This window comes from Eretmochelys imbricata, chromosome 1 (assembly GCF_965152235.1).
Source record: "Eretmochelys imbricata isolate rEreImb1 chromosome 1, rEreImb1.hap1, whole genome shotgun sequence".
Taxonomy (NCBI): domain Eukaryota; kingdom Metazoa; phylum Chordata; order Testudines; family Cheloniidae; genus Eretmochelys; species Eretmochelys imbricata.
In genome coordinates, this window is record NC_135572.1 from 301,720,420 (window position 1) to 301,732,580 (window position 12,161).

The window sequence follows — 12,161 nt, forward strand, 5'->3', positions numbered from 1 at the left end:
TAAACCATGATTTGAGAATTTCAGTAACTCAGCCAGAGTAACTCAGTAGATGGGTGAGGTTCTGTGACCTGCAATGTGCAGGAGGTCAGACTGAAGATCAGGATGGTCCCTTCTGACGTTAAAGTCTATGACACTCCCAATCCAGTGATTGGTCTACCATAGACCATCCTTTCCTCCCCACTTTCCTTATGTATGTAACTGTATATGTTAATTTTAGCAGCATGTCTTTTTATCACATGCTTGTGGAATCCTATGCCAAAATATCATAATTTGTTCAGAAAGGATCCTTACCTTGTTCACCTGGTTAAAGGCTTCCCTAATTAATATCTCTTATTGTCCTCCACAGGTTGAGAGGTATGAATAGAGAGACTTTAGTATGCAATGGAATTCCAAGGTCTTTGCTTAGGTCCCTATCCTCCAAACTCTTAAACATGCAGTTTACAGGGTTCTAAATTATCAGGATCAGTGCTGGAAAGGGACCTGAGCATTGGTGTGCTCAACTCAATGAAGACCTCTGCTCATTTGCAAAAAAACAAACAAGATGTTCGGAAGCATAAGGAACAGGCTATAGAATAGCAAGAATATGAGAAACAGAAGAGAGCCAAATTCAATACTAATATTTTTTTCAAATAACACATAATTAGATTATAGAACTCATTGTAACAGGATGTCAGTGAGGCCAAGAAATTAGCAGGATTCAAAGACATTTATATAGATAGTAAGAATAGCCAGAGTTATAATAGTTAATGGTTACCAAAAAAATAAGTAGGGATATAAAACTTCATTTGTAAAGGTTTGAAACAATCTCTAATTTTTACAGATTAGGATGAGACCTTCATGGAAGACATATTATCCCACATCTGTCTATTACTGGGTTTCTTGCAGTTCCTCTGAAGCATCTGTTGCCAGCCACTTTGGAGGCAGGATACGAGACCACTGGTCTGATCCAATGCTGCAATTCCTACGTTCTAAATTCATTGCAACAATTTAGTAAAATGACCATGGCATCATTCAGGATAGTTCAAGGAGAGCATCTGTTCAGTGTGCAGCAGTAGTCAAAAACAAGCAAAAAGTTACACTGTATAAAGAATGTGGGTTAGTGATCATGAAAATATTATCTTTATTTTAGGTAAGGCTATCTAATGTTAAATTCTGGTCATCCTGTCTCAAAACAGATATACAAGAAATAGGAGTCTAGGACTCTGAAAACTTTAAGGTGTGGCAAGAGTAAAGAGATTAGTAGTATCTAATTGAGAAAGTATAAAAATAACAGGGGACATAATGGTAATATACAAAATAGTGACTGGAATAGTGGAGAGAGGCCCCATCCGCAGGCCCCATCCCTGCATCTCCCACTGGCTATAGAATGAGTACTTTTTATAGTTGCAGATTTTTTGTTAAATGTTAACTTTAAGAAGCCAATTTCCTTGTTTTTTCACACAAGATTGTGTGATTACAACATTTTGAAAAATTATTGAAGCATATTTCCTTTAATACAAGATCACATAGTTGTCACCTTCTGGATACTTCCTTGACTTGCTCCTTAAAGAGGTGATACACCTTAGCCACAATAACGAAAAACAAGACTTGTTTCTTTTCAGATGTTTCAGTATGTCAGAAAAGTTATAACTTTCCTTCATTTTAGTAACCTGTTCTCTTCTCATCTCCTTACTTTTTCCTACGATGTCTTTGCTCATACTGGTGGGAAGATTCAGTCATCCATGCAAAGTAATTCAGTCGAGTTCAGGCATGATTTTTTTTTTCATTTTGCAGAAACTAGTTTTCTTCAATAATTGCTTTTGATTCTCATCAAAAACCTGTTTTTCTCCAAATTCAACAGGTAACAATGACTTCACCGAATAAAGCACTAGAGCTACAGCTGCAAATGAAGCAAAATGCTGAAGAGCTGCATGATTTTGTGAGAGAATTAGAAAGCTGGGAAAAAGATATTAAGCAGATGGATTCTGAATTGATGAAACAGAGTGGTGCCCCAGAAGAGGTAAATTCAAGAGTCCAATCTCAATATTAACACAGCTATTAATAAAAAATGGTGGTATTTGTTTAATAATTTATCATTTAATTTTGTTTTTCTTTGCACAGATTAAGATCCAAAGTGATTCTCATTTTAATGTTCTAGGGATACATTACTGCTGCTCCTCAAGGATATTTCATAAAGACTAAGGATCAGTATCTCCTAAACCCCCCCTTTTTTTTTTCCTCACCAGCAACATGTATGATCAAAGTACATGCAATGCTACCCTGCTGTATGTTTAAAGAATTTATTTACGCTGGGCCAAATTCTACCTTGCACTACAGGCTGTCCGTGGCCCCACTAAGTCACGGGACCCTGGTCAGCCCCCTCCTGGCCCTGGCTAAAGTGGCCATCTATAAAACCAGGGTGAGGAGGTTGGCCAATGGAGTCTCCTGTGACTGTGGGGCCTATTTCCAATCCTCTGTCCATTCACATTTCCGGGCAGAGTTCCTCTGGGCAGCGTCCACTGACTCCCTTGATGCCTTTGAGGAGCAGTGGGCGCTGTCCGTGGTTCTCTGCTCGGTGTCCCCGTCCGGTTCCCTTCGTTTGACCCTTTGACCGCACTCCTGTCCCTGTTGTTCATTAGTTGTCCCCCGTAATTATTTGGTTTTCCAGGTCCTGTGGACCCCCCCTTATGCTGGGGGGATCCTTTAGCAGTGGGCGGGCAAAGCCCGCCCACTTCCTGGATCCCAATATGGCTACTCTGCTGTACCCAACTGGCCTAGGTCTATCACAGTGTGCGTGCGTGTGTGTGTGTGTGTGTATATATATAATCTTCTTACTATATGTTCCATTCTATGCATCCAATGAAGTGGGCTACAGCCCACGAAAGCTTATGCTCTAATAAATTTGTTAGTGTCTAAGGTGTCACAAAAAACTACAGACGGAGTTAGAGAGAGTACCATGTCACGACCTAACTATCATCACGGGAGACCTGAATGGCAAGGTCAGTAAGGACAATACAAACAATGACAGAGCAATGGGAAGACATGGGTATGGCACCATGAATGAAAACAGAGAAAGGCTTGTTGATTTCTGTAATATGAATGAACTGTTTGAACCTATTTGAACATCATGAAATTCACAAGCTGACATGGTGTTCTCCAAATGGCAGAGATAAGAACCAGATTGACCATATCATGATCAGTGGCAAATGGGGACGCTCACTGACAGATGTGAAAGTGAGAAGGAGTGCATATGTTGGCAGCGACCATCACCTTGTGACAGCCTCCATCAAGCTAAAACTGAGAAGTGTGGGTCCACCGAACAAGGGACATAGACATTATGATATTGACAAGCTAAAGTCCCTGAAGCACAGAAAGCCTCCATTCTGCAGTTAAAGTACAGGTTTCAAGCACTTGCAGACCTTAATAAAGAGGAGGGGAATGCAGATGAGGAGATCAGCAAGAAGAGGGACAAAGTTATAGCAATTTATAAACAGAGTAGTGATGCCTGTCTAGGCTACAGGCAGAAGAGAAGGAAGGAGTGGATTTTACCCAGCACGTGGAATGTCATAGAAACCAGATGAGCCCTGAAGAAAAAAGTTTTAGACACAAACTCCCAGAAGCTAAAGGACAAATACCACAAGCAGTATAGCAAGGTACACTGGAAGGTCAATTTGTGAAAGCAGACAAATAGCATTATATTGATAATCTGGCAACAGAAGCAGAGGATGCAGCTGCTTGTGGTGAAAAAGGAACCATCTGCAAAATGACGTGGCTTATCAGTGGTAAATGGCAGCCACCAACAAACACTCTTATCAGGAACAAAAAAGGACACCTACTCACAACTGAAAAAGAACAAGAAATACGCTGGACAGAGCATTTCAAAGAATTGATGAACAGGGAGCCACCTAAAGAGGAAGCAAACATCCAGGAGGCAGAAGATCTTGATATCAACACAGACACCCCAACTAAGGAAGAGATCATTCAAGCCATCAAATCCTTAAAAAATGGGAAAGCTCCTGGCAAGGATAACTTGAATGCAGAATTGTCCAACGTAAATCCTAAATAAGCAGCATGTATCCTGGCTCCTCTATTTACATCAGTGTGGGAAAGGGAAAAAGTGCCAAATGAGTGGAGCAATGGGGTTATAGTGAAGATACGAAAGAAAGGAACTCTCAGTGATTGTAATAACTGGCGTGGTATCACACTTTTATCTGTACCAAGCAAAGTATTGTGGAAGATTATAGTCCAGCGAATATCAGAGGCAATTGATAGTGTTTTCAGAAAAGAGCAAGCTGGTTTTCGGAAAGGGCATAGATGCACAGACTAGATCTTCACTCTACAAAACATAATAGAACAGTGCTTAGAATGGCAACGGCAACTCTGCATAAATTTCATAGACTTTGAGAAGGCTTTTGATAGCATTTACAGGACCAGCCTATGGCGCATTCTGCGGGCATACGGAATCCTTTCCGTACAATCAACATCATCAAAAGCTTCTATTTCAACTTTACGTGCAGTGCTGATCACAGGGAGCTCAGTTTTGAAGTCAAAACAGGAGTACGTCAGGGGTGTGTCATGTCTGCAATCCCCTTCCACATTGCTATCAATTGGGTAATGCGGCCTACAACAGAAGACATTCCAAGAGGCATTAAATGGACACTTCTCATCCCTTGAAGACCTGAACTTCACAGATGATGTCGCTCTCCTGTCACATACTCAACACTATATACAAGAAAAAACCACTCAACTCAATGCATTCAGCCAGCAAATTGGACTGAAAATCTACTGCAATAAGACAGATATCATGACCTTTAATATTGCCTCACCATTACCTATATGGATAGAGGATTATGTTCTCACCAATGTAGAAACATTCACATACTTTGGCAGCACCATCAGCCAGGATGTTGGAACAAGCCAGGATATCCGGAACAAAATCAGTAAAGCCAGGAACACCTTCAGGAGCTTAAATACTGTCTGCAAATCATCAAAATACAACACCAAAACCAACCTTAAGATTTATCAGAGCTGCGTACTTTCAACACTACTTTATAGTGCAGAATGCTGGAGAATGAGAAAGTATGACATGTCCAAACTGTCTTCATTCCATACAACCAGCCTCAGAAAAGTCCTACATATCTTTTCGTCCAGTACAATCTCAAACCAAGATCTGTTGACACAGTGCAGCCAAGAGGATCTGAGCACCATCATTGCCAGGAGGTGCTGGAGATGGATTAGTCATGTGCTTTGGATGGAAACTGATTCTATCACCAGAATAGCAATAAGATGGACACCTGAAGGCAAGCAAAAACGAGTCCTCCTGAAAAAAACATGGAACAACATGGAAGCCGACTTGAAAAACCTGGGGCACAGCTGGGGAACCGTTGAAAGACTTGCCAGAAACAGACAGGAGGAGCTTCATCACTGCTCTAAACACCAGAGGTGTAATAGGAACATGATGATAATGAAATCCTCTTTGATGTACTCTTCTGAGAAGTCCTGTTGATATCACAGGGCTCCCTGCATAAGTAAGGCAAATAGGATTTGGCCCTCTACAAGTAAACTGATGCTTCAGTATAAAACTGTAAAAGAATTTAACAGCCACTACAATATGTGGAGGTGTATGGTTTCTTTCTGTGCAGTGTAACTTTGTGTAGAATCCTGGATCCATTGAAATAAATGGCATAACTCCCATTGATGTCAGTGAGGACAGTTTCACCCTCTGCACTCAAATGGATAATTAATATTCGTATGAAATGTGCCACTGGCTTTTAAAATGTTTTGTGTTTCAGAGGAAAGAAAACACATGGAGACTTACAGAATCAGCACGTTTCCCAGTCAAACATGCATGTTACAGATTTTTTTGCTCTTCTTTCCTTTTTATCCAAAATATTATACATCTATTTATGTCTGAAATTCAAATCCAAAAAATTAACTGAATCTTGTTTTACATAATCATAAAGAGGTTCAACCATGGTAAACATCTTAATGTTTGTATTTTTTATATTGCATTTAAAACTTCCTGTTAGATTTATATTATCCATAAGGAAAATCTTTGTCAGCTTGTGGAGCAGCATCAGCGTGAACATTATTTGAGTGGACCTACAAAGCCGGGTGACAAACAGTTTTCTTCAAAATGTTTTGGATTTAGGGAAACCTAATCTAAAACAAAACTTGAGCCTATCTTACCTCAGAATTGTGACACTATAAGGTCTTATGCACTTTCATTTACATTTATTTACAAAGATTTTCATTTTCCAAAATACTTGTGAGCATTAAAGTTTACAGACTCTCAGAAGAGAACGCCAGTCATGTGTTGATAGTAACAAAAGCTGTACTGCCTTAAATCTGCCTTCATCTTTAAGACATGCAGTTTTCAATCATCCTTTGTTTTAAAAATTAAAAGTATTTTACTGTAAATGTTATCCTATCTCATCTGAAAAAAAAAATCTCATAACTATTTCTCTAAGTTAAAACTACACTGAAATAACTGTTGTTCTACCTAGAATTTACCACCAATTCGAAATGAGGCATATAGGAAAAAGAAGAAGAGCAAAGCTAAAGTACCTTCTAAGAAAACAACTGAGGAAAACAAAAAAAACAAGATAAAATCTTATGACTATGAAGCATGGGGAAAGCTTGATGTGGTACGTTATTCCAGTTATATGGTATACTTATCTCATGTGTCATGCCTAATTGATACTATTGCTTAATGTTATATTTCATTAGTGCCTAGAGTCCTGCTAGGTTGGTTCCCAATTGCACTAGGTATTGAAAAACAGAAAATAACACCCCTGCCCCAAACAGCTTACATTTTGGTCCTTGAAAAGATGTGAAATAGGATACTATAATTTATTTTAAATACATTAGGTGTGAATTATTCCACAGTAATTACGCCCTGCTCTGGCTCATATCATAAATTTTTGGCATTAAGAAAAAATGGTTTTAAAAATAGTGTTTTATTTTAAATGTAAAATAATTCTGCAAGTAGTAGTTCAGAGTTGTCATAAATGTAAAGGGAAGGGTAAACCCCTTTAAAATCCCTCCTAGCCAGAGGAAAAATCCTCTCACCTGTAAAGGGTTAAGAAGCTAAAGATAACCTCGCTGGCACCTGACCAAAATGACCAATGAGGAGACAAGATACTTTCAAAAGCTGGGAGGAGGGAGAGAAACAAAGGGTCTGTGTCTGTTGGTATGCTGCTTTGCCGGGGACAGAACAGGAATGGAGTCTTAGAACTTTTAGTAAGTAATCTAGCTAGGTATGCATTTAGATTATGATTTCTTTAAATGGCTGAGAAAAGAATTGTGCTGAATAGAATGACTATTTCTGTCTGTGTGTCTTTTTTGTAACTTAAGGTTTTGCCTAGAGGGATTCTCTGTTTTGAAGTTAATTACCCTGTAAGGTACCTACCATCCTGATTTTACAGGGGTGATTCCTTTACTCCTATTTACTTCTATTTCTATTAAAAGTCTTCTTGTAAGAAAACTGACTGCTTTTTCATTGTTCTCAGATCCAAGGGTTTGGGTCTGTGGTCACCTATGCAAATTGGTGAGGATTTTTACCAAATCTTTCCCAGGAAGTGGGGTGCAAGGGTTGGGAGGATTTTGGGGGGAAAGACGTGTCCAAACTACGTTTCCCAGTAAACGCAGTTAGAGTTGGTGGTGGCAGTGGATATTCCAAGGACAAAGGATAAAATTAATTTGTACCTTGGGGAAGTTTTAACCTAAGCTGGTAAAAGTAAGCTTAGGAGGTTTTCATGCAGGTCCCCACATCTGTACCCTAGAGTTCAGAGTGGGGGAGGAACCTTGACAAGAGTAGAAGGAGAAGAGCATGTGAGGTGAATATTTAACATTTTTATTGTAAGTTTTTATGGAGGTATTGGTTAAAGAAGGTGGTATACATATTTTTAAAACATTTTTGGCATCCCAGTTTATTACTATTATGTGTGAATAAGCTTTGTGATTAACATGTTTTTAAAACAAAATATTCGGAAAATAGTTTCTTAAAGTACCTGCCAAACACTGAGTTCATGAGCTCATGCTGCTTCTGCTGCTATTGACATTGTAAGCATCCAGACCAATGCAAGAATTGTATTGAATTAAGCTGTTGTGTAAAGGCTGCATACATTCTGTTAATTATTTGGAATCAAACACATTTAACCTGTGAAAGTTTTGGAGCTGAAGTCTTACTAGTGTAGTGTCTCTTAACTAGGTTCCTGAAGTGAAAGCAGCATCGTGTTTAAAAGGAATGGAAACCTTCAGGATACCAATAGGATGCCTCTTATGAATTTTAGTCTCAGGTTTCTCATTGGATATGTCTGACTAATGCTACACAGTTAGGTTTACCCAAGGAGGTAACAGCTTACAGAAACTGGAGATTTGAGGATGGCTATTTTTAAAAATTAACTTTGATTACAATTTTTTAATGTTTCTGTAGCTTTGAGGTAGATATATGCTTAAATTATATTTAAATATAACTGATTAACTTTCGTCTGATGGGAGTCCAGTATTTAAGGTCTTTTAAAACTTTGATCTGATCTGAAAACTAAAATACTCAGTAGAATGAGTATTAAAATACTAAGCGCATCCCACTTTTATTGACATTTCAGAAAAGGGTAGAATCTATGTGAGGTTTAGCATGTTATCAGCGATTAAAATGTTTGAATAAGCATTGGGTGTGGAGCGGGCTTTTGGGATGACAAATATTTCCCTGTAAGAGTGAACTTTTTCTTTGCTGTGTGGTGCGTTTAGCATGGCTGTACAGATACTAAATGAAACATGGTAAGTGCAGAGAGACCTCTTGTTTGTATATGAATAAATTTTTCCAAGTACAAAATTGTAAACTGAGATAAACTAAAACTGGGTGCAGTGAATACACTGTAATACTGTGAAACAAATCACGATTTTGTAATCAAAACTGCGTGTGAAAGCTTTTCATTTAATCATGACTTATTGTGCCACATACACATTTTTAAAAATGATAATGAAAAAACGATAACCACTGTTAATTTTAAATGTTACGGTTTGGATTACGGATTACAAATTGAGTGGTCTCCAAACATACATTGCAATCCCTGTTGCAAATTCATTTCACAATTCATTAAGGCCTGAATTCAGGAAAGCACTAAAGCATGTGCTTAAATTCTTTCTTGATTTAGAGAAACCTGAATAGGAATCTAAAATGCCTGATGTAGAGTGGACATTCAGATAGTTCAGGGTTTTTTGTGAACTTCATGGAGTATGGCTGTGTTCTAGTCACAGAAAATAGTTCTGTATTTCAAACATTTTATGGTGTATATTTTCAAATTTATGCAATTTTATATTGCATGTACAGCTGTTACTAAGCACCAACCATAGCACCATTATCAGTGTTTAAATTTCTGTAATAACAATGAGCATTTTATAAGAACCCAAATAGAATAACTTAGTTTTACTATTTTTAGTGTGTTGTTTTGTTTTATTACCTTTGTGAATATTTCAAAATCAGTTTACAAAATTACAAGTCTATACGTTCTTAGGCCTCAATGCTGTATAGAGATCTGCACAAGTGAACCCCTGTGGCTGAGCAAGATCGCAACCTTAGTTAAATAAAGACAAAACAAAGTACTGCCAGTAGTACTTGTAATAATTGAAAGATGTATTTTTAAAAATCCTGTGTCTAGTTTGTCCTTTATCGATATCTAGTTATAATTTGTATGGAGTCGTGGATTATAATGAACATTATACACGTGAATTTATTTTGTGTTTTTAGGACAAAATACTTGAAGAACTGGACAAAGAAGATAGTACCCATGATTCCTTATCTCCAGAATCGGACTCCGAAGAAGATGGAATTCATATAGATGCAGAAAAAGCTCTTGCTGAGAAAGAAAAGGTTATTGCAGCATTAAATGACCCTTAAAAAAAAAAAATGATGCAGACATTTGAACATTGGCTGTTGCTTCAAGTCATTGTCCACATGGATTCCACTTCTGGTGAGCATGTGCCCATAACAGATTCTTTTAGACAGCAGTGTCCGTTGGGACCATGCTCATACCCTACATACACTTGAACTGCACCACCCTCTCCACACTCATACTCCCTTGCCCCCGGAAAGGACATAAAGGGAGCAATGGGCCCAGTTATCCCTCACTTCTTTCTTACTGCTCCTGACAGCAAGAGAGAACTGTTGCAGTGTCCACATACTCCGTGCACTGACCTGTTAGTTGTCAGGATAATTAGCATTGTTTATTAGTGTAGTTAGTTAATAGTTACTTTGTTACACCATTTGGCTTAAAAAAAAATTAGATTAGATTTGGAGTTTACCTGGTACTTAGTTGATATGGCTAAAACTAAATCCCTGGGATTTAAAACTCGTCCTTCTTGAAAGGCAGCTATGTTGTTTAATGATGGACAGTCTTGGTGTTTCTTCTGCCTTGGTGAGGGACAGAATCCTGATAAGTGTTCAGTCTGTTCCTATTCCAAGAGCATGCACAAAGCCACTGAGGCTCATCTGAAGCTCTACTTTTAGAGCACTAATGAGGGCCTCTTCACAGCCCAAGGCTAAAAAGTCCTGCTTCCTCGGTCTATTTGAATGAGCACTCTGCTGAGCTGTGGCTCTACACCAAGCTCCTAGGCACTTTCTTAATCTAAAATTACCGAGTCTGACAGGACAGAGAAGAACTCCTCTACCCAGTCATTGTCTGAAAGCGGTTGGAAGCAGTGCCGCTCCAGGATCAAGCACACATATGGTCACCCATCCTGGTGCCCAATAAAGACAGACAAAAGACTTACCATGACTCAAGATATGATGCCCCTCAGGCAAAAGGCAGTTGGTAACCCAGACTGGGTTCCTCTGATGCCTTGGTACAGTTAGTCACCAGGAACTCATGGCACCATCTGAAACCATGGTCTTCATTTCCCTCAGTACTGCCATTGAAACATCTACACTTGAGCCTCGGTGCCCATGACTAAGACTTCATCTCCACAGTGCAGATGTTCCCAGCAGTGACGTTTTAGGTACCCATTTGTCTAATGGTCACCAGGCTACTGGAGTCACCCCTGCTATCTGCATCATTTAGCAGAGGTGCTTCTGCCTCAGTGCCGACTTCTGATGTGGCTATGGTAGTGATGAACTCACCTGTTAAATTCTGTCACTTGGTTGTGGGGGACCCTAGAACACCTGACAAGATAGCTTCCCCCATTAAAGGAAGCATATTCATTTTCTTCTTGCCCTTCAGAGTATAGCAGGAAGATATTTCCACATACACCTCACTCTTCCTCGTATAAACCTTACTGGTCAGATAGATTCTAGAGAGTGCCATTATAGGCATAGACATCAGGAAACTTGAGGAGAACATTCTTTGTGGCTTCACCCCCATGGCCTCCACTCCTGTGTAATTCCAGGACACCTTGTGCTGCCCTTATCCTCACTCTTCTCCTGCTCTGTAGTTATATCTCTCTCTCCTACAAGACCCCATAGATTTACTCAGCAGGGTCAGTTAGTACAGTCTCACAGTCTGCGACAACAAGACCATGACAATGAAGAATAGCAGCTGGAGAAGGAAGAACACTTATTCTAAACAGCAATTCCTTCTCTTCACTTCTTCTCCTAGATAGATAGATGATTTCAGGATCTTCTGAGAGCTTTTAAGGCACACAGCAGATATGTTAGAAATTCTGGTAGAGGTAGTATAGGAAAATCCACACAAACTACTAGGTATCCTGTACTCTTTCATGTCTTCAAGTAGCCTTACCATGCCCATTAATGAAGGCTTGTTAGAACAGTTAAAATCTTGTAGTAGACCCAAGCACCAATGGCACCTAATTCCAAAAAAGCTGACAAGCAATATCAAGTTTCCTTTTAGGGATCATTGAGCCCATTCTGCCTTTTGATGTCCTTGGGTGGGTGGGAACATCACAAAGGTATCTAAGGCACAGATATGGTCCCAATGGATGCGGCTGAAAGGATCTGATCTCACATGCATGGGACACATGCACACCAGAAGCAGAATCTGAGTGGACAACACAGTCTCAAAGAACCACAGTTGCTGTAGGTTAAGTAACCATTCTTTTCTCTCTCCCCTCCAATTTCAGCTAGGATGTATGTCGTCTTCATTTTGCCAAGGCCCACGATTCCTTATATTCTTCTGAGTGAGAAGATTCCCTTCTGATCTTTGCACAGCATTTAAGTCAACTTTCTG

General features: G+C 39.2%; 1 protein-coding gene across 3 annotated transcripts in view; it reads left to right on the forward strand.

Annotated features, from left to right (window-relative positions):
* The window catches only part of RPAP3 (RNA polymerase II associated protein 3), a 49,594-nt gene that overhangs the window by 8,878 nt on the left and 28,555 nt on the right, over positions 1–12,161 (forward strand). For all 3 annotated transcript variants that reach the window (XM_077833778.1, XM_077833771.1, XM_077833785.1), the window contains exons 2-4: positions 1,841–1,999; positions 6,486–6,626; positions 9,731–9,853. In XM_077833778.1, coding sequence (XP_077689904.1) covers positions 1,847–1,999; positions 6,486–6,626; positions 9,731–9,853 — 417 coding nt within the window. In that variant the 5' untranslated portion in view covers positions 1,841–1,846. The remainder of the gene's footprint in view (positions 1–1,840; positions 2,000–6,485; positions 6,627–9,730; positions 9,854–12,161) is intronic.